Below are 23,157 nucleotides of genomic sequence, written 5' to 3'. Positions count from 1 at the left end.
GCTGAACTCGTTCAGCATTTCTTAAGCTCAAGGAAATGAACAAATTCAAACCTAGAGTTGCTATAATCAAGGTTGCTTTAGGCAGAATATTAAATGAGCCAGGAAGTATTAAAAGAAGATGTAAGGAATATACTGAGTCATTGTATCAAAAGGAATTGGCAGATACAGAAGAATTCAATGAAATAACTTATGAGCAAGAGCCTATGGTGATGAAGGAAGAAGTTCAAGAACAGCTAAGATTTTGTTAATGAAATTCTAGTAAGAAAAAACAATGACGGGAATTTTCTCAGGGCCAAAATAATGGTAATAGTCATTTAAACAATCCCCTACCCTTTGCCATTGCTTAGAGTCAATAGTTCCTTCTTGCAGAAACCATCGGCAAACATCTTCTAAAAACAAGAAAAATTTCTTTAAATCTTTTTTTAGTTACCCTTATACCTTGTGCCTTGAGGGAATCCTTGATACCCTTTACAAACAATTCATGTTCACTTAATCCCTGTCCCATAATTTCGCTGCCCTTACCTCCTTTCATGCCTGTCTCACAGGACAAATAGTCCTGTAGCTGGCAACAGTGCAAGTCTTCACTCGTAGTCCCAGACTCACGGCGACTTGATGGACCAGCTGGTCACTTCTAGTGGGCAGCGTTCATCGTCCTTCCCCATTCCTGGGCTCCACATTGGGCGCCAATTTTGCCCCGGCCCTCGGCCCTCAGGGATCTTCACCGGTGACCCTAAGAGGGGAAGAATGAGAATGGGGGGACAGGAGGCACAGAAGCGTGGAGACAAGTTGAAATTCCAATCAAGTCTCGATTTTATTGAAAGCACTCACAGCTTATATACAGAAGCACAATGCAGGGGAGTGGAAAAGAGAAGTAAAGTTACTTAGCAGGGCGTTTCTGGTAAACCAAAACCTATCCTCCCAGAGTGGGGCAACATGTCCAGACATGTCCTTAGAGAACTACAAAATGGCTTCAGAGAATTACAAAATGGCTTTAGCTAAGTTGAACAAGCAGCTGCCAACACCTGACAGCAGACTTTCCCAATGCAATTAGTCTTTTGATTCCCTAGCTGCTGGAACCAAGAGTGTTGATTGTGGAGCCAAGCAAACTAAAATTGTTAACAATCTCAGTCTCTTGTTTTCTTGATGTTGAGCTTCAATCCATATTGAAGGCTGCAGTCCTTGACTTTCTGCAGTAAGCACTTCAGGTCCTCCTCAGTTTCAGAAAACAAGGCTGTGTCATTTGCATAGTGCAGGTTGTTAGGAGACTATATATGTAAAGCATCTGGTGCCTTAGTGGTAAGGAGTTTCACCGTCAACCCAAAAGTATATAGTTGAAATCCACCAACTGCTCTGAAGGAGAAAGATGGACAAGCTCCTCTTGTGCAATGTACAACCTCTGAAAGCACACCAGAGGTTAACTAAGAGTTGGTTTTAACTTGATGATACATGACAACAAAACATATATTTAGTGTACAATGTAGTGGAAATAATCATATTTTTCAGTCATCATCCATAACTGTAACCAAATTTCTCCATAGAGTTTTCAATTCCAGTGATGTTTTTTGAAAGTAAGTCACTATCTCTTTCTTCTGAGGATCTTTCTGATAGAGTCACACTGCCAGCTTTTTTGTTCATAGTGGAGTACTTATGCTTGTGTGTCATCACCTAGGGGCATGAGAAACAAATATTGCATATTCCCAAGTTCCTCACGCTTTCCACTTTTTGTTTCCAGGATCCTTCTGAGACTTGACATGTTTCTTGCCTCTGAATTTCATGAGCTTTTTCTGAGTCTTTTTAAAATAAGCCACTTTTATTACTCACAGTGGTTGTGGGTTGTACTATTTTGCCCTAGAGCTGCAGAGTTGTACCTCATTTCCCCAACTTCCCAAACAGTAGCTGAAGCTATAATTACTGGTATCTGTGACTGTCACCTTGTTTAGAAATAATCTTCAAAGACATTATTAGTTAATAAAAGATTATTCTGTAGTAGGATTGCTCTCAATCCAATCTGAATGGTGTTCTATGAAAGGAAAACAGATGGAGGGAAGGCATATCTCTAAAGTAAAGAATACCAAAACAGAAAGGGCAAGAGACAAATATGGATCTTACCCTAGAACTTTCAGAGGGAACATAGCATTGCTGATATCCTGAATTCAGACTACTAGCTCTGGGACTCTAAGACAATTTTTTTGTGTTCTGCTATTGTTTGGAAGCAGGAGTGGCATCCACTTCCTAATAACATGCCTCCAGAAACTCTATGAACTTTGATTAAGGTCGATAGTTGTAGAGGGGCTTCAGGCCTTTTTTTTTTTTTAAATTAGATTTATTTGCTTTTTTGAAATTTATTTTAATGAAAGTTTACAGAGACTTTGGATTTCCATCCATTCAATATTGTACACTTTGCTCCCTGCCCAACCCAACTCTACCCTCTCAGTTTGCTTTTGTCTTTGAAAAGTAAAAAAAAAAAAATAATAAAAATAAAAATTAATTGTTAAACAATCCTTTGCCACTGCCCCCCAGTCCACTCCACTATGCAGCCTTTATTCTGGACTCTTGTCATGACAATAATACCTAATCATATATTCTTCCTAAACAGTTTTCTCTCTCATCTGTTTCAATGCAGTATACATTATTTATCCCCTCTTAGTTTCCCCAAGCCGCAATGTCAGTCTCGTTTTTACAACAGTTGCTCTATGCAGTATTTATTCTTTTGTGACTGAGATATTTCACTCATCATAATGTCCTCCAGGGTCACCTATTTTGTATAATATTTTATGAGCTCCTTGTTTTTCAATGCAGCATAATATTCCATTGTGTGAATATATCACGGCTTCGCTATCCATTAGTTTATTGATGGGCACTTGGGTTGTTTCCAACTCTTTGCTATTGTGAACAAAGCTGCAATAAACATGGATGTGCATATATCTGTTTGGGTGGCAGTTCTGGTCTCTTTAGGGTATATTCCCAGTAGTGGAATTGCTGGGTCAAATGGTATTTCTATTTGCAACTTTTTTTTTAATTTAATTTAGTTTATTTTTCATTTCAATGAACATCTACAGAGATTTTGGAATTCCATTCATTCATTGTTGCACCCCCCTATTTGCAACTTTTTGAGAAAGTATCACTCTGCCTTCCATAGTAGTTGCACCATTTTGCACTTCCACCAACAGTGAATAAGGGTCTCAGTTTCTCCACAACGTCACAAGCATTTGTTTTTTGTGCTTCAGGATTTTTGTTCATAGGGTTGCTATGAGTCATGCTCAACTCAAGGCAATCAACAACAACAACATTCAGTTTGTGGTGTTCTGAGAATCTCTGATGGCTTAGTAGAAAGGAGTTGTGCAGAAGAATATGGTTCAAATCTACCAGCTGCTCCATGGGATAAAGACAGGCAGTCTCCTCTCACACAATTTACAGCCTCTTAAGAATTAGCTATGATCTGGTGGCCTAGTGGCAATGAGCTGCAACTACAATCCCAGAGGCGCACGATTCGAATACACCAGATGCTCTGCCAGGGAAGGAGGGACAATCTCCTCCTGTACCAGTCAGATCTGATTTGACGGTACACTTACACAAAAATAAAAAAATTTAAAAAAAACTTAAAAAAGAATTAGCTATGAATCTATTCTGATTCAAAAGTACTTAGCAACAACAATATTAAGAAAAAGGAAGAAATTATTGAAGATCATTGGGGAATATCATGAAGTTAAAGGGGAGTTAGCAAGCCAATTTCAGGACATTCTAGAACCCAGGAAGCTACTTCGGGTCACAGATAATGAAGCTGATTTCCTTTGGGCATGCTGCCATTAGGTACCTCATTTTTGTTCAAAATCCCAAATTCTCACAGTTGAGAGAATCTCATTGATCTCAGTGATCCTGTTACTGAGAATTAGCAGGTAGCGTTGGGCAGCAGAACTATAGCTGATGAAAGTGTTGAATTATGAGGACAGGATGTGTCACCTTCCATGAACAGGGCCTACCAGTTGACCAGCCAGCCCAGGTAATGTTGAGTACAAACCAGTTTCTGTGGCTGCCTGTATGCAGCTTACTGTGCATATAGGTGGAATCATAACTGCTGAAAGCATTTAGACAGGAGGACAAGATGTGCCACTCTCCAGGAACAGGGACTTGCAGTTGGCCGGCCAGCCTGGGCGATATTCAGCATGAACTGGTGTCTGTGACAGCCTACAGCTCCTCAAACACAGAGAATTGTGCTTCTTGCTAATGGAGAGGCAGAAATGTATAGAAGCATGTCTCTGACTTCAAAGGACTTATACTCTGCCATGAATAATTAAAGCCTATGGCCCCTTTTACAGCTGCTGATGTGATATACCAACATGTGAAGTGCTACAGGAATTTAGAGGAAAATGAGACACTTTTGAGACACTGGACCATGTACAGGCAAACAACTTACTCAAAGAAAGACTTAGAAATACACTTAAAATGTTACCTGACAAAAACAGAAGTGGCATTTGTTAAAAATATAATACAGAAGACAATAAAGCAAACAAGAATATATTTTTAAATGGTTAATAGAAGATTTATTTATGCAATAATATATATAGCCATCACTGCCCAACTTAATATAAGATGTTAAAATTCAATCCAGTTTTCCTTCCTGGATAAGTTTTTCTTTCCTATCTCTGTAGTTTTGAAAACACAATACCAGGGGGTCCAATGACAAACACAGCTCCTATGAGTGAGAGCTTGGGATAGACATTTATTGTTCTTAAACAGGTCCAACGAGTCAAGGCAGGATCTTTGATGATTGGCAGGAGGTTGGGGTTGCCAAGCTGAAACAGATACTCCCATTTAAGCCAAGATCTTAAGGCCAAGTGCTCAGTTTGAACCTTCTGGAGCTCTGGAGTTATGCTGTATTCAGTTGGGTTGAGGGAACTTTTTCCATAAAGAGCGAGGCAGTATGCAGTATATATGTTATCTTCTGTTGCAGCTCCTCAGCCCGGCCCTTGCAGTGCAATGTTGCTTGTTGTTGTTGTTATATACCATAGAATTGCCTGCGACTCATAGCGACCCTCTGTACAATAGCCCTAGATCCTGCTCTTTCCCTTGCCAATTTTAATGTCTCCAACACACCTGTGTCCATAACCCCAATGACTGAATCAATTAATCTCATTGAGGGTCTTCCTCTCCTGCGTTGTCCCTCCCAAACATGATGTCCTTCTCCAAGGACTGAATCTGTCTTGCAACATGTCCAAAGTATGCCAGATGACGTTTCAAAATCCTTGCCTCCAAGGAGCAACTTGGTTTCACCCTCTCCAGGATTAACTTATTTGTTCTCTTAGAAGTCCATGGTATATTCAATGCTCTTCTCCAGCACCAAAGCTCAAAAGCATCAGCTCTCCTTCCATCATCCCTAGACATTGGCCAGCTCTCTGATGCATAACAAGTAATCACAAAGACCACAGTCTGTATCAGACACACCTTAGTCTCCAGACTGACATCATTGCTCTTCAGTACTTTGGAGAGGTCTCTGACAGCAGACTTTCCCAATTCAATTCATCTTTTAAGTTTCTGGCTGCTGGTACCAAGAGTGCTGATTATAGAGCAAAGAAAACCAAAGCTGTCAACAGTGTCACTCTCTTCTTCATCTATCATGATGCCGCCAGTCAGTCCTGTGGTGAGAATCTTTATTTTCTTGACAGTGAGCTTCAATCCATATTGAAGGCTGCAGTTCTTGACCTTCTTCAGCAAGTGCTTTAGGTCCTCCTCAGTTTCAGCAAGCAGAGTTGTGTCATCTGCGTAACACAGATTTTTGTTAAGTCTACCTCCAATCTTGATGCCACACTTCTCCTCATAGAGCCCAGCCTCCTGGATAATTTGTTCCACATATAGACTGAAAAGATATGGGGATAGGACACATCCTTGATGCACACCCTTTCCAATTTTGAACCATGCAGTGTTTCCTTGCTCTGTTCTGACAATCAAGTGTTCTAATATTCTCCATTCCCATTCTTCTCAGAGTCAGTAACAGTTTGCTGTGAGCCACACAGTCAAATGCCTTTACATAGTCAATGAAACACAGGTAGACATTCCTCTGGTACTTTTTACTTTCAACCAAGATCCACCTGACATTAGCCATAATATCCCTGGTGTCACGGCCTTTTCTAAATTTAGCCTGCACTTCAGGCCGTTCTCTGCTGATGTGCTGTTCCAGTCATTTTTGGATAATCTTCAGCCAAATCTTGCTTGCATGTGATATCAGTGATACTGTTCGATAATTTCCACACTCTGTCAGAATACCTTTCTTTGGAATGGGAACAAATTTAGGTTTCTTCCAGTCACTTGGCCAGGTGGGTATCTTCCAGATTTCTTGGCATAACTTGGTGAGCACATCCAAGGCAGCGTCTGTTGTTGAAATATGTCAATCGGTATTCTGTCAATTCCTGGGGCCTTGTTTTTTGCCAATTCTTTCAGAGAAGCTTGAACTTCTTCCTTCATCACCACAGGCTCTTGCTCATACATTATTTCATTAAATTCTTCAGACATAAATAATGTATAAACAAAATGGAGCAAAAAAATCTTTATTACTTATTTTTTAATTTCATATGATTTTGGGGTGTTGTGAAATATTCTTCCTCTTTTGATTCCCTTCCTCATCTTCAGCCATCTAAAATGATCAAAACCATTCTTTGGCCTTCCAAAAACATGTATTGGGCCCACAGACCATAGTTGATCAAATCATCAGTTAGATAATATGAGGATTTCAATGTATGAAATATTTCATAGTGATGCTGTAAGCCCCTAGCAGAGATGGCAAACAGAATGTTTATTTTAATCTTTAAGTTCTATATAACCTTTTCTCTTTACTAAAGGCAAAATATTTACTATATTCTTGAGTGTCTTAGGAAAAAGACTTGAGTCCTTTTTTCTCTTTGAATTTTATCTTCTTGCTGAAAATATCCCCATTTAACAGAAATTTTTGAGTACAATAACCAAATCAACCTCTTTAATTTATGCAACCTCTCTCACCCTCTCTTCTAAATAGTTCCTCACTATTAATACAAACTAATTGTTCCCTAAGGTCTCTATCTAATCTTTCCAGGAGTTGTTGTTGTCAATTGATTCCATTTAAATAATCCTTAAAAGAGTATAATGTTCAAGGGACTTTCCCCTATCCTTATTGTTATGTGATATTGAGTTGGAAACAACTTGTAGCTGACCCCTGTGCTCCCCCCGGCGCCCGGCCCCCAGCCCCCGGCCCAGTGAGTTTTCAGAAACTGTAAATCTCATGGAAGGAGAGTTCCTAACTTTCTTCTGTGGAACAGCTGGTGGGTTGGCTATGCAACTCCCTACCATCAGGCCTCCCATTTCTTCCCTCACTAAGATGGGCCATCTACTTCCTAAATAAAAGGCTTTCAAAAACCCTATGAACATTAAACTGAGAGGGTAGTTATAGTAGTGTACAGGACTGGGTTTAGACCTTTTTTTCACAGGGTCGCTATGAGTCATATTCGACTCAATGACACCTAACAACAATAGTTAAGGTAAACTACTATTTGGCTTACTGAAGATAATTTAAAAATGCCCAGATCAGTACACCAGTAGAAAATGTCCAGAAACTCCAGCTGCATTCAGGGAAAGACATGGAATGTGTATATCATTGCTGGCGTCAGAGATCTCTCAGCTGAAAGCAGAATAACAGAAAGGTGTTTGCCTATGCTTTCTTGACTATGCAAAGGCAGGCATTCCACTCTCTTATGAATAACAAATTATGAATAGCACTGGAAAGAATGGAAATTCCACACAATTATTCTCACACAGAACTCGTCCATAGACCAAGAAGCAGTTGTTTGAACTGAACGAAGATATCTGCAGTTTTAAATCAAGAAAAAGAAAAAAAAAGTCTGTGCCAGAGTTGTAAATCTTATGGAAGGAGAGTTCCTAACTTTCTTCTGTAGAACAGCTGGTGAGTTGGCTTTGCCACTCCTTACTACCAGGCCTCCCAGTATCCTTTCAGCATACTTATTTAATCTGTATACAGAACAATTAAGCTGAGATAGAAGAACACATCACCAAGTGTGGGAAGCCAAATTTCATACTAAATATTTATAATAAACCAAATGCTATATCGGAATGTGAGGGAGACCAGATACAAGCTGGAATTCTCCCTGAAGCACTAAGGCTGACTTTAGATGTATACAGGGTGTTTACAGGCTAGGCACTAAGGCAAACCTTAGGCTTACATGATCCTGGTATTGTATTTGCTAACCCCTCCCTCCTGAGTCAAGAATAAGGTTTTCAATAGAAAGAGCTTAGCTTCATTTGCATAGAATTCCCTTTGTGATTTGCTCTCAGGCAATTTTCAGTAAAGGCACAGGGATGCTGGCATCGGTGTTTCAAGAACTGTTCGCCTCTTTGCTTTACCTCTAAGTTTTCTCCTACATTCTTGGTGTTCTGTCTCATTATTAATGCTTATTAATATACTTTATTCTCAGTCTACAACAATCAGGATCCTAGGAAGATTCATTAATCATTGATATGCAGATTATACAATGTTGCGTGATGAAAATGAAGTGGATTTCACTTAATGATCATGATCAAAGATGGATTTCACCCCAACATAAATAAAAACCAAAGTCTTCACATATTGTTAAACAGAGAAACATTTAAATTTTTCAAGGACTTAGGTATTTTTTTAATAAAAATTTATTTTTTTTTAAAAAAAAGCATATTAAGGGTAAAGTTTCACAGGTGACTTTCAGGAGTATTATCAATAAGTTGTACATCTGTAAAAGATTATACTAGCAAAAGGTATATGAAAGATATTATTTACAACAAGGACAAAAAAAAGGAAGTAGTAGCTAAGACTGCTTTTGCACAACCAAATCCTCATGGGATTTGGATCCCTGGTTGAAAAAAGGCCTTCGTTTGACTTGGATCCACAGTCAACTCCCACGGAAGCAGCAGTCAAGAAATCAAATGACATGTTAGGCACACCTGCAGCCAAGAACCTCTTTAAAGCTCTAAAGAACAAGATGTCACTTTGAGGACTGAGGTGTGCATGACTATGGTATTTTCAATTGCCTCATATGCATCTGACAGTTGGACACTGAATAAGAAAACTGAAGAAGAAATGATGCCTTTGAACAGTGGTATTGGTGAAGAATAGTAAATATACAGTGGAATTTCAAAAGAACAGACAAATCTGTCTTGGGCAAAGTGCAGCCAGAATGCTCTATAAAAAGCAGCAAGGGTGTCAAGGTCCACATACATCGGACATGTTGTCAGAAGGACTGGCTAGTCCTTGGAGAGAGGCCTTACAGTTGAGAAAGGAAAGTAGAGGGAAGCTAAAGAAGAGGAAGACTCTCTGTAAGAGATTGACTCAGTGGCTGCCACAATGGGTTGAAAGCATAGCAAGAATCCTGATGATGGCTTTGGACTAGCAGGATTTCATTCTGTTGTATAAGGGGTCTCTATGAATTGGAGCCAACTCAATGGCAGCTAACACCTATAACAATTCATTTTAAGATGACATCAGGGGATATTTTTGGTTTAAAGTTTACATATTATCTCTAGGCAATAGTTTCAGTGGTTCACCTACAACGCATGACTCCAGAAAGTCTACGTTGTTGTTGTTAACTGCTGTTGAGTCACAGATGACTTCATAGTGACCCTATGAAGGAAAGTCCTCAACACTTGTGTGTCTTTCATCCTCTCTCCAGGTTCATAGGGTTTCTGGAGGCTTCCAAGCTTGTTTTAATTGGGGAGCTCCCCCCAACACTGTCTGCCATGGGTAACCAACCATTAACGCATTTGACACATCAGTATCACAGTATTTAGCCTCACAGCAACCACAAGTTACCACTGTATGGCAAGGGAACACACCAGGGCTATACAACCTAGAGGAATGCTTGAATAAAAACAATGAAAGACAGGCCCAAGGGCCGCGGATTAAAAGTCACCCACCTTTGGCTTGGTAGCATCACTTCCAGAAAGTCTATAGGCTACAAAAATGTCAACTTCTTTCTCCTGCATTCTCTGTTGTGATCAGTAACAGACTGCGGGGCCTTTAATAAAAATGTTCAGTAATGGTGCCTGGTTACCATCTAGTTCTCGACTCATGGCAAAGAGGGCAGTTCAAGGAGGCAATTAGCCACACATTTTATATACACCATATACTCTAGTCTTGACTCTCTAGCTTCTTCAGTTGTTCCAGAGGAACAGAGACCAATTATTGTGCTTGGATGGCTTGCTTGAAAGCTTTTACTACCTCAGACACCACACAATCAGGCCAATTATCTGGGATATCCCATAAAACTATGACCTTAAACCTCTAGAATCAAGAAATCAAATACCACGAGGTGTTTGGTCATAGTAAGAAGCCTCAGTAATTTTTCTTTCTAGCGGCAACATTTTACCATGCAGACAAAGCCTGCCACTTAAAACAAATTGTCACTTCCTCAGTTTGCTCACTATCACTAAAACCACACATCTCTGGTTTAAAGAAAATATCCCCTTGAAGCATTCCTTCCCCAAAATGCAACATTAGAAGCTAAAGTGTAATTTAATGTTGCATTTTTTTAAGAGATTGACAGATATTGTCAAATTTCATTTTAACACACACAGGAACGGATACACGATTTCAACCAATTCTACATGTACAATTCAGTGACTCTTTACTGTTGTGTAACCGTTTTCACTATTTCCAATTTATTCCACCACTATTCAGTGTAATCATGGCTCCCTAAATTTGCCCAGTCTTTTCAGATGCTGTTCCTGGTCAATTTTCGACTCCACGCCGATAAATCTTTCAAAGACAATCAGTGCTCCAGATTGTTTTGAAAATTCGGAGTAATCTTAGGGGTGAGAGTCGGTAGCTACAGAAAGTTTAGATAGGAAAGAAATTCATTAGTTGACATATCTAATTATGTGATCAATGACAAGCTGCAATTCCCTGGCACAGGGCTCTGACAGCGACACTCCCCGCCCCGCCCCGCCCCGCCCACTACAGCCGGGGGGGCGGTGCCAGCGATTGTGTCTCGAACTTCCGATCCCACTGAAACTTCGGTCCCACCGAAATCTCCGTTCCGGCATCCAAGGAGGCTGGGTCCCAAGGCCTTGGGGCGGTCACGGACGTGACGTAGAGACGCGCCCTCCATTTTGTGGCACTCTAGCGTTGTTAAGTGCGTCAGTTGTGGAGAGACGTAGACGAGTTAAGTCCTGGTCTGCGGGGAGGCAGACGACTCCACTGCAGACTACGGACGGCTCTGGGTCTCAGCTGCCAAAGATCTCGTCCGGTAGGTGAGTGGCTCACTTTGAGGGAAAAGGCTTCTTGGATCGAGGCTTCTTCATGGCAGCTCAGAGCGCGGGGAGCCAGGGCTGGCCTCTTTGCGGAGGACGGCGTCTAATGACCACAGTTTGTTCGAGGTGGGCGCTGGGACACGTCTCCCTTTTGGTATTGCTTGAGGGGGTGTTGTCGGTGGAAGGGCGGCAATGCTTATGATCGTTTGCACACGGGGTTGCGTACCACTCCCCGTGTTTGTTTTTGTTTTTTTTTCTCTCCGCACCCCTGGAGTGGTGGTGGGTCGGAACACACCCCGCATCCGCTCGGGCCGGGGGTGAGGGTGTTGCGGGCGGCCCGGTGACTCCTGAACCTTGGAGTCGGGGAGGGGGAGCCAGGGGGCGGGAGAAGGGAGTTTGGCACGCGCGGCTCTTCCCCCCACCGCTGACTCTGCGGCCGCCATCTTGTGGCTGCCCAGGGTCCGCCCGCCGCTCTCTGCGCAGGCGCGGCGGTGGCGATGTCGCGAGACTCCGGCTTCCACCTGCTGTGACGCTCCCGGGAGGCGGCGACGCGCGCGCGGCCTTCTGCCATTGGCTGGCCTTGCGGAAGGCGGGGTCGGCTCCGCCCGCCCTTCTCGGCCTTTCTTAACTGCGGCAGCCGGGAGGGGGCCAGAAGAGCCGGGGACAGTGTGCGGCTGCGCAGTCCGAGCGGTGGCGGTGGGCGTTGCGGCTGCTGCGGTCTGGGCCCAGGGAAGGATCGTGTTGGCAGCCGAGTTTTAATTTTGTCTGCAAGGGACCCGGCCTAAAAAAGCGGCACGCTGGGCCGTCTTGTTTAGAACATCCAGCTGGTAAACACTTTTCTTTTCTGCCATTTCTGTTTGTTGCCCCCCCAACCCTTTTGACCAGACTTGGCTCTCGGACGCGCTGGTGGGGTCTCAACTGAAAAGCACTCTCTCCTGACAGGAACTGGTAGCCGGACGTCATGAGCGGCTGTCGAGTCTTCATTGGGAGGCTAAATCCCGCGGCCAGGGAGAAAGACGTGGAAAGGTTCTTCAAAGGGTATGGACGGATAAAAGACATTGATCTCAAAAGAGGCTTCGGCTTTGTGGTGAGTACTAAGTAGCTTCATTATCTTTGAAGTTAAGGAGATACAATAGTCTTACAAGCAGTGCTTGCGGTCCTACTAAGCACTGGTAGAACATGTTAGGTAAATGAGGTGGTGGTCGTGTGCATGCGATCCTCTGTACAGCACCCCTAAACCCTGCTCTGCCCTGTGCCAATCTCACCATCTCCAACACACCCACCCCCATCACCCTAGTCCATCCCATCGAGGGTCTTCCTCTCCTGCGCTGTCCCTCCACCCTCCCGAGCATGACGTCCTTCTCCAGGGACTGGTCCCTCCTTGCAGAATGTCCAAAGTGTGTCACAGGAAGCTTTGGAATCCTTGCCTCCAGCCTGGTTTCACTTTCTGCAGGGTGAACTTGTTTGTTCTCCTAGCAATCCATGGCATATTCAGTACTCCAGCACCACTGCTCAAAGGCATCAATTCTTCTATCATCCCTAGTCATTGTCCAGATCTCTGACTCATAGCAAGTGATTGCAAAGACCATGGCTGGATCAGGCACACCTGAGTCCCCAGACTGACAGCGTTGCTCTTCCAGTACTTGGGAGAGGTCTCTGACAGCAGACTGGTCCAATGCAAGTCTTTTTATTTCCTGGCTGCTGGTACCAAGAGTGTTAGATTGTGGAACCAGGCAGACTAAAGCTGGATGTAAAATGTTAAGTTAGTTTAAAGGAAAGGGACTTTTTTAAGGGATAGACAAACTTCCCTACTAGCAGGTGGGGAAGGGACCCTTTCACTCCTTTGTAAGCTTATTTCCGTGGTAGTGTCATCAGGAGCTCCCACCCAGTTCTCTCCGTTTTCTTAATATGTTGTAGAGTATACATTTTAAACTGTTATTAAATCTTTTTAACTGTTTCTAGGAATTTGAGGATCCAAGGGATGCAGATGACGCAGTGTATGAACTCGATGGAAAAGAACTGTGCAGTGAAAGGTGAGAACCATTTCGTTTCCTGGTTAGCTCTGGGGAAGTTGTGGTGTTGAGTAAAATCATAGGTAATTCTAAGCGTGTAATTCTTTTTTATTTCCTTTCCATCCCATTGTAGGGTGACAATTGAGCATGCTCGGGCCCGTTCCCGAGGTGGAAGGGGTAGGGGACGCTACTCTGACCGTTTTAGTAGTCGCCGACCTCGAAATGATAGACGGTAAGTGGTGGGTGGGTGGCTGCTTTGAGTAATCTTTCCTGCTGGGACAGGTTTTAAGGTTCAAGATTGAACCATTAGTAGTAATTTTGGGGTTTATCGTAATCTGTTCTATTCCTGGGTTAACTCCACACTTCTTGATGAGTCTGAACATAGGAGTTATGCAAAAGTGTAGAAACTGTATAAGTGGAAGCCATTAAATGACATGCCATGTCTAATTCCTTGAACTTATGTGACTAAACAGAAAAGATGTATACTGCATTTCTTCCATTTTGTGCACTCATTTTCTTCCTTAGAAATGCTCCACCTGTAAGGACAGAAAATCGACTTATAGTTGAGAATTTATCTTCAAGAGTCAGCTGGCAGGTGTGTTAAAACATAGTTTTGTGTTATTTTAATGTGGCTTTTTAAAAGTTAATGGGCAATTAAAGTTTTAGTAATGCTTTATTAAAGTAGTTTTATCTTTAGTTAAATTTTGGGCTTAATTGTATCATAATTTTATAATTTTAATTAATTGTAACTGGGGGTATATTTTAATATTAGTGGTGAAATGTAAATGTATTGAGGATATTTTTTTTCATGTTTTTAAAAATCAATTTTAACCAAATATTAAACCCTTTATTTGCCAGCCTATCTGTGTCGTTGGCCTTATGACGAGGAGTGCCTGTGGGTTACCTAATCGTTGTCTTGGTCACTCTTGGTTGGGCCTGGTTGACTTTGCCAGTGAGCTCCTACAGTGACCAGTTGGCCACCTCTAGATCTGTGTTTGCCGGTCTAGACGTAATCGGTGCACTTAACTTGAAGTGCCAGGTTGCAGCGATCCCAGAACATTGATAACGTGATCTGATCCCTAAGTTGAGAGCTGTCTTCCTGTAACGCTTCCGAATATGAGATTCCTGGTCGCAAAGAGTTGAAAGATTCGAAATTAGTTGGTCGTTGGAATCCTGATCGCAGTAAAGTGGTCCTTGGTAACTGCACAAGATTAGAACGTGCCTGCATCCGTCAATAGTCCGCTGATAGGGAGGGCTGTGCGATAAAGGCTTCCATCGATTGGGTAGTGTCCTTCAAGTGGGTGGCGAAGAGCCAGTCGGGCATTTGTCGTGAAGGTTTCTCCGACCGATTAATGATTTGCTGCTTGACTAGCCTAGGGAAATAATAATAAAGGTAAAGTAAACTTTTTTAATGACATATGGGGCACAAAATAACTTGGTGTCTTGTAAATGTTCTGTTTTTAAAGATTAAATTTCTATTTTAGTCTTTTAAAAAATGTACTCTTTTTTTTTGGGTTTTTTTGTTTGTTTTTTGTTTTTCTTTTGTATTGAGATCAGTATAGACTAATACTACTTTAATATTAAATTAGTCTGAATTTTTTCCTAGCATTTTGCTTAAAAGCAATATGCTTTTTGCTTATTTCGTGCCCTGCTAGATAAATTTTGAATTCTGATAGAATACAAGTGTGGTAAAGCCATGTTTGTACTTTATCTAACATCTTCTCTTCCAGTAGTCTTTGTTCTTATACCTTGTGGTTGTTTGTGTGTCACCTTTCTCTTTCTCTGCTTGACACAACTGTCTTGTGTTAAGGATCTCAAAGATTTCATGAGACAAGCTGGGGAAGTAACCTTTGCAGATGCACATCGACCTAAGTTAAATGAAGGGTGAGTATGTACTAGAGAGTAAGTAATAAAGCCTTTTAAATGTTCTAGCCATCTGAATATTAAAGTTAGATGGCTAACAGTTTTTGAAGATTTAATGCTTGAATAGGAAAATGCAGAGATTCTCAGCCGGTGATGATTCTCCTGTTGGGATATTTGGTATCATCTGGAGACAATTTGGGTTGGCTGTCATGATTAGAGGGCTCTATTGATTGATACGCGTGGTGTAAAAGTCAGGAATGACCATTGAAGATCTTAGAAGACATAGAGCTGTTTAGCACAACAAAGACTTTTGCCCAAATTGACACAAGTGGTGTTAGACCTGGGATTTAAAAATTAGCTTTGTGCTCCATTGATCCATCAAGAAATAAACCACTAGAAACATCAACACCAAGACAGTTCTTAATCTGAGGTCACTGTGTTTTGAGTGACTTTGTCAAACATAACTTTGGTTTTTTTGTTTTGTTTTTTAAGGGTGGTAGAGTTTGCCTCTTATGGTGACTTAAAGAATGCTATTGAAAAACTTTCTGGAAAAGAAATAAATGGGAGAAAAATAAAATTAATTGAAGGCAGCAAAAGGCACAGGTAACTTCCTCCTTTTATGTTAACGCTTTACTAAATGGGTTTTCAGGGCATGTCATTTTTTTAATGCATTTATTTTTTTCTTGGTAGGTCAAGAAGCCGGTCCCGTTCCAGGACCAGGAGTTCCTCTAGGTCTCGTAGCCGATCTCGTTCTCGTAGTCGCAAGTCTTACAGCCGATCAAGGAGCAGGAGCCGGAGCCGGAGCAAGTCTCGATCTGTTAGTAGGTCACCTGTGCCTGAGAAGAGCCAGAAACGTGGTTCTTCAAGTAGATCTAAGTCTGCATCTGTGGATCGCCAGAGATCTCGGTCCCGGTCCCGGTCCAGGTCCCGGTCACGTTCCAGGTCCAGGTCCAGATCAGTTGACAGTGGCAATTAAACTGTAAATAACTTGCCCTGGGGGCCTTTTTTTTAAAAAACAAAACATAAATTCCCAAAACCATACTTGCTAAAAATTCTGGTAAGTATGTGCTTTTCTGTGGGGGTGGGGTTTGGAGGGGGGTTGGGCTGGGCTGGATATCTTTGTAGATGTGGACCACCAAGGGGTTGTTCAGAACTTAATTGTATTAAATGTCTTTTGATACGCCTTCTGCTTACATTTTTGTGAATGTCTGAAGTATATAGTTTGTGTATATTGACAGAGCTCTTTTATAACTAAAGCAGATTTAATTTTTTTTTTGTACTAGAAAAATTTTAACATTTTTGTTTCTGGTTATTCACCTATATTCAGAATTAATTTCTCCATTAATGGCTTTGGACATGTAAAAGAGCTCTAAATTTGCTTGTATATAGAGGCTTATTTGAGTTTTGTTGTTAGGGTTAAGGGTGTCCTCCCACCCACTACCCTTTATCAGCTGCAAGACAACACATCATAGCAGCTGCTTGTTATTGATAATAAAATATTATAAAACTGTTTTTTGCGTGTTGATCCGATGTGGCTTACTATTTACCTTACCCTTCCAGACACATTTTAAGCATATTTAAAACCCTTCCAAAATCCTAGAGTTAATTGGAGGTTTTCTTGAGATGGACAAATTGGTAACAGTGATTGAGTGTGTGCCTCAGGTATTCTAGCAGCACCTTTACTTACAATATTGGTTTGAGTTAACAGCGTTAGGAGCCAAGTTATAGAGAAATTCTGGGAAGCAAATTGTAAGCATTTGATTCTTGTTTAAAGGTTTAAATATAATCATTTTGATGGTCAGAAATGGTAAAGCACCTTTTTAGAAATCCATGTTTAAGTAAGGGAGTATGTTATCTTGAGATAAGTGACAATTTGTGCTAAAGGGAAAGTAGGGGAACTACCTGAGCTCTTAATATCCATCTAAAGACTTAGACAAAGGCCTCCAGTGTGCCTTCTGCTTTCTTCTAGGCGTCTTGTTGGACATTGTACGTTTTCTTGCTTTCCTGGCCTAGTCTAGACAAGTATTTGCTAACATACATAAGTGCTCAGTTGGGTAGCCTTATAATCTTTTTTTTGTATCTGAGCTAAAAACCTTTACTGAGTCTTGAAAGCTACTTAAGTTTTGCTAGAGGAAATACAAAATTTTATTCCAGGAACAAAGTACAGGGTGTATGGATGGTGGTTAATGTTGTCAATGGTAGCAGCCCCTGTCCTCACACCATCTTCAGAATTGTTGTTTGAACCTATTTAAAACCATTAAGTGTTTTAACGACAGAATTTATTCTGGCAATTAAGTATATATCAAGTTTGTTAGGAAGGTCCAGCGGACAACTTGGACTGTGAATTTGCTCTCAAAACTTTGACATAAAAATTCTTTAGTCTCCTTCATTTGCGGCATATGCAATTTTGAAGCGCCTTTTGGCTATGTATATGTAGTGAAGCTGAGAATCTTAAATACTTGTTTCCGTTTACCCATAAATTTTGGCTACAAGCAAACTTAACAGGAGTATTAGTTCTTTTGGTTTTGTTAGACTGGTTGTGTGTGTAGAAAACAATTGGAAAATGTGGGTTGAGTCAAGCAGTCCTTGACATCTTTGCTCTTGAATATTTGTAGCATGTTTTTTAATGACTGCTTAGTCCATTACTGTGGAATATGGACCCAACTGAAACTCGATCCTTGGCAGCTTGGATCTTTTCTCTGAGGTTGCTAAATAGTCCCATTTTGGCTTCTAGACACTTTAACAGTAAAATTTTCATAGTCTCCTGACATCCATTTTGGGTTTTTCCTTTCTCCTTTGTCATGCTCTTTCTATCTTACGGGGTATCTTTGATGCCTTCCCACAGTTCTTGTTTTGGATCATTGGTTTTAAATGCCTCAAACTTGTTCTTGAGATGATTCTTAAATTCAACTGAGATAAGACTCAAGGTCGTTTTAGCTCCTGTGGAGTAGTGTTTTCTTCAGCTTCAGTTTCAATTTGCACATGAGTAATTGGTGGTCTGTCACAATCAGCACCTGGTCTTGTTTTGACTGCAGATGCTGTGCTTCTCTGTGCAGGCCATCAGGTGAGGTCCATATATAGAATGCTGTTTTTAAAACAGATTATTTGCTATGAGTAAACAAATTAGATTGGCCACTTTTTTTGTTAGCAAGTCCATACTTTACTACTGCCATTCCTTCTTCATTGTTTCCAGTTTTTGCATTGCAGACCCCAGTAAATCTTAATGCAACTTGATTGCATGTTTGGTCAGTTGAATAACAGGTCTTCCTAGTATGCATATGGGTAGTAGTAGGCTGTCACAGCATTGTATCTCAGGATATCTTGGAAAGGTTGTGGACAGAGTATTCCTTGAAGTCAAGGATCTCAAAGCTTCATCTTTATGTAGCTAGGCACGATTGTTCCTTGGAAAGGGACAGTATGCTTGGAAAGGTGGGTCAGCAAAGGAGAGGAAGACACCCCCCACCAATGAGATGGATTTACACTGTGACTTAAGCAGTGGACTTAGTGTCTCAGAGATGATGAAAGGTGGAATAAGATAAGGTCAGGTTTTAGATTGGCGTTTCATAGGGTCGCTTTGAGTTATATTTGACTCAATGGCACTTCAGTCATATTTTCACTTGCCTCATTGACTATACGGAGCCCTGGTGGCCTAATGTTAAGGGCTCCACCGGCTGCACTACTTGATAAAGATGGGGCAGTCTCCTCATGTGATAGGTTGCCTCTGAAAACCTGGTGGAGGGTCAGCAATGTGTTGATTCTAATGTTTTAGTATGGATTACATCTAAACACCAAGGATTGAACTCAGTGATTTGATCTTTAATCTACAATCACTAGTAAGTAACAAATGATATGTTGGCTTTGTTCCAGAATCTGTGCCCATGTTAAAAAATTGAGACTTCTTGCTTGTGAAAATCTGCTCTCCAAAACCTCTTCAAAGAGAGAGCAATGTTGTCAGTTTGAAGACTATAATGTGTACCTTACCCAAGCCATGACCTTTTAATTCTTAAGCATGTTAAAATTGGACAATGAATAAAGATGACAGAATAATCAATGCCTTTGAGTTGTGTTGGAGAGTACAGTCCTGTTGGTTGCCAAAAGAACAAGAAATCTCTTTGGGAGGAAGCGCAACTAGGCTGCTTCTTAGCGGCAAGGATGATGAAGCTTCATCTCACATACCTAAGCATGTTGTCAGGAGGGGCTAGTCCTTGGAAAAGGACATGCTGGGGATGGTGGTGGATCAGAGAAAAGAGGAAGACCCTTGGTAAGATGATTGGTCACAGGTACTGGAACAATGGGTTCAAGTATAGAAGATGAAGATGGCACAGGATAGAGTAGGGTTCACATTTCATAGACTTCCAATGAGTTGTCACCAGACCTCAAAGATGGCATACGTTTGAAACTTACATAATGAAAAAGAGACTAAAAAGCAATTGATGAATTTAAATGGTTTAAGAGAAAATAGTGGACTGTCAAAGGAAGAAACAAATCCCTTGAAAGAAGGCTGCTTAGAAGCAGTAAGACTTTAGGGAGCTCTAGTGGCAAGAAGCTACACTATAATCCCAGAGGAGTGTGGTTCAAATCCACCAGATCCTCTGTTGGAGGAGGGCAATCTCCTGTACGGGTCAGATCTTACTTGACGGTACATACCCAAAATAATAAAGATTTCATCCCTCTTTGTTAGGCATGTTTTCAGGAGGGGCTAGTATTGTGAAGAGCGTTGTAAAGATCATCAACTTGTAGGAAGACTGAACATTAAGGATTGATGTAGTGACCGCATCAGTGGGGTCAAGCACAGAGTGTGAGGATGGTGCAGGATCAGATTTAGTCTGTGGCGGGTAGACTTGGCTGTAAATTGGAGCAGACTTGATGGTCCTAGGCAACAGGCCAATATAGTTCTTAAACATAAATTGACATGTTAATTAGCTCTATGAGAAGCTTGCTGCTAATGGCTTTTTAGTGGGAATTCCTTCAGTGGAAAAAATGGCATGCAGATAATGTTAATTCTCCAAAAGGAGCTGTTCAGGACCACAGATTAGCTTGAATTTTCCTATCCAGGGCCATTATAAACCAAGAGCATAGACCTAATTAATCCAAAGCCAAGTTTTAGTGTCTTTTGTGTAGGACAAAGTACAACCCCTGCTTTCCATGTATCCTTTGTTTTTAATTCCTCTAAAGTTTCTAATGAGCACAATTAAATGGACTGAAGCTCAACATGAAAAAGATTTCTCAACACTGGATTGATTGCCAGCATTATGATAGATGGTGAAGAGATTGTTAACAGCTTTAGTTTGCTTAGCTCCACAATCAACACTCTTGGTGTCAGCAGCCAGGAAATCAGTGACGAATTGCATTGAGAAAGTCAGCTCTCAGAGACCTTGCCAGAGTACTGAAGAGCACTGATACCAGTCTGGAGACAAAGGTGTGCCTGATCCAGGTCATAGTCTTCACAGTTACTTGCTATGCATCAGAAAGCTGGACAATGACTAGGGATGATAGAGAATTGATTTCCTTTGAGCTGTGGTGCTGTAGAAGAGTATTAAAAAACATACCATGGACTACCAGAACAAACAGGTTTGTCCTAAAGAGGGTGAAACCAGGCTGCTCCTTGGATGCAAGGATTCTGAGGCTTCATCTGACATACTTGGGGCATGTTGCAAGGAGGGAGCAGTCCTTGGAGAGGGACATCATCCCTGGAAGGGAGGAGAGAGAGACTGTTGATAAAATGGATTGATTCAGTGACATGGGTAATAAGGATAGGGGTGTCCGTAAAGATGGCACAGGATAAAGCAGCTTTCAGGGCTATTGTACATAGGATCGCTATGAATTGCAAGCCACTAGAGGACACAACAAAAGTTTAAGGGTAATACATAAGTTCATCTCTTGGGTTTTGTCAAGTTGACAAAAGGGACATCTGGTTGCATATTCTGTAGGGAATTGGATTGATGAAGGCTGAACCTTTGGGTTCAAAGATGACAGAACCTTTGGGTTCAAAGATGGACAATCTCCCATTTCTGGACCGCCTCTAATGAAGGGTCAGTTATGAGTGGTTTCAACTTGACCACAAAGTTTTGAGCATGTGATAGAGTACTATCCCATCATATTTTCTTGACTATTATAACATGGAAAGAATATACTAAGTCACTATCGAAAGGGATTGGCAGACACGAGAATTTCGTGAAACAACATATGAGCAAGAGCTTGTGGTGAAGGAAGTTCAAGCTACTTTGAAGTAATTGGCAAAAAATAAGGCCCCAGGACTAGATGGTATACCAATTGACATATTTCAGCTAACATGTGCTGCACCTGATTGCTCACCAAGTTGTGCCAAGAAATCTGGAGAACAACCACTTGGCCAAGGAAAGGTGACCTAACTGTGGAAATTACAGAACAATATTGATAACACATGCAATCAAGATTTTGCTGAAGATGATCCAAAAATAACTGGAACAAAACATAGGCAGAGAACTGCCAGAAGTCCAGGCTGGGCTTAGAAGGGATCGTGGTACTAGGGATATTGTAGCTAATGTTAGATGGATCTTAGCTGAAAGCAGGGAATACCAGAGGAGTGTCTATCTGTGTTTCATTGATTATGCAAGGGCGTTTGACTGGATCATAACAAACTGGTTGACTCTGAGAAGAATGGGAATCCAGAACACTTGATCATGCTAATGCGAAACCTATACTTGGACCAGAAAGCAGTGGTCAGAACAGAGCAAGGAAATACTGCATGGTTCAAAACTGGGAAGGGTGTACACCAGGGATGTGTCCTATCTATACCTTTTTTAACCTATATGCAGAACAGATTATCCATGAGGATGGACTGTGAGAAATGTGGCGTCAGGATTGGTGGAAGATCTATCATCATTCCGTGTTATGCAAATGACAACCCTGCTAGCTGAAACTGAGGAGAACCTGAAGCACTTGCTGTAGAAGGTCAAGGACGGCAGCCTTCAATATGGATTGAGGCTCAATATCAAGAAGACAAAGATTCTCACCACTGGGCCAATTGGCAGCATTAGGATGGATGGTGAAGAAACTGAGATTGCTCACAGCTTTAGTTTTCTTGGCTCCACAGTCAACACTCTTGGCATCAGCAGCAAGGAAATTAAAAGATATTGTGATGGGAAAGTCTGCTGTTAGGGACCTCGCCAAAGTACTGAATAGCAGTGGTGTCTCTCTGGAGACTAAGGTACACCTGATACAGGCCATGGTCTTTGCAGTCGCTTGTTATGCATCAGAGAGGACAAGGATAGAAGGAGAAATGATGACTTTGAGCTGTGATTCTGGAGAAGAGTATTGAATGTACCATGGACTGCTAAGAACAACAGGTTCAGCCTGGAGAGGGTTAAATCATGCTGCTCCTTGGAGGCAAGGATCTGACCTATTTTGGAAATGTTGCAAGGAGGGACAATGCAGGAGGGGAAGACCCTCTGTGAGGTGGATTGATTCAGTGATTGGGGTAATTGGGATTGAGTGTGTTTGAGACAGATTGGCAAAGGATAGAACAGGGTTTAGGGCTGTTGTAGATAGGGTGGTTATGAATTCGCAAGTGACTCGATGGCACATAACACTAATGATTATAAAAGTAGATTTCCAGGACTTTTTTTGACAGCCACTCTTGTTAGGCGCCCTCGAGTTGAGCAGACTCTTGGCGACCCTATGAACACAAGATCTGAACCCTGTTCTATCCTGCGCTTTCCTGACACGCAAGAGCCCATTGTAGCAGTCACCGTGTCAATCCAGCTGGTTGAGGGTCTTCCTCTCCTTCGCAAGATCAAGGAATAGTCCCTCCTAGCAACATGTCCAAAGTATGTCAGGAGAAGTCTCATCATTTACTCCAAAGAGCACTCTTGATTGCACCCCCTCTAAGATTTATCATTCTCATGACCGTCCATGGGATGTTCAGTGCTCTTCTCCAACACTACAGTTCAAAGGTGTCAATTCTTTTTCTGTCATCCTTGTTCATTGTGCATGTCTCATGCCTGGCTAGTAATTGCAAAGACTATGCCCTGAATCAGAT

General features: G+C 41.6%; 1 protein-coding gene across 1 annotated transcript; it reads left to right on the top strand.

The window, feature by feature from the left end:
- The first annotated feature begins 11,188 nt into the window (after nucleotides 1-11,188).
- SRSF5 (serine/arginine-rich splicing factor 5) lies at nucleotides 11,189-16,113 on the top strand. The gene is made up of 9 exons (XM_006884739.1): nucleotides 11,189-11,388; nucleotides 12,205-12,349; nucleotides 13,225-13,295; nucleotides 13,408-13,506; nucleotides 13,800-13,869; nucleotides 15,085-15,158; nucleotides 15,630-15,740; nucleotides 15,828-16,049; nucleotides 16,080-16,113. Exons 2-9 carry the CDS (start codon nucleotides 12,224-12,226, stop codon nucleotides 16,111-16,113), a joined length of 807 nt encoding a protein of 268 aa, XP_006884801.1. The 5' UTR covers nucleotides 11,189-11,388; nucleotides 12,205-12,223.
- The last annotated feature ends 7,044 nt before the right edge of the window (nucleotides 16,114-23,157 follow it).

Source organism: Elephantulus edwardii, unplaced genomic scaffold (genome assembly GCF_000299155.1).
Source record: "Elephantulus edwardii isolate Elephantulus edwardi_28Jun2011 unplaced genomic scaffold, EleEdw1.0 scaffold00037, whole genome shotgun sequence".
NCBI classification, from domain to species: domain Eukaryota; kingdom Metazoa; phylum Chordata; class Mammalia; order Macroscelidea; family Macroscelididae; genus Elephantulus; species Elephantulus edwardii.
Note: the sequence above shows the minus strand (reverse complement) of the source record. Positions and strands in the feature narration are given on the sequence as shown.

Excerpts from the sequence above, each read along its gene's own strand:
- SRSF5 (XM_006884739.1), top strand. The coding sequence starts at position 12,224 with ATGAGCGGCTGTCGAGTCTTCATTGGGAGGCTAAATCCCGCGGCCAGG. Across the intron at positions 13,507-13,799 it reads CGACCTCGAAATGATAGACG|AAATGCTCCACCTGTAAGGA; the intron begins GTAAGTGGTGGG and ends TTTCTTCCTTAG. Across the intron at positions 15,159-15,629 it reads CGACCTAAGTTAAATGAAGG|GGTGGTAGAGTTTGCCTCTT; the intron begins GTGAGTATGTAC and ends TTGTTTTTTAAG.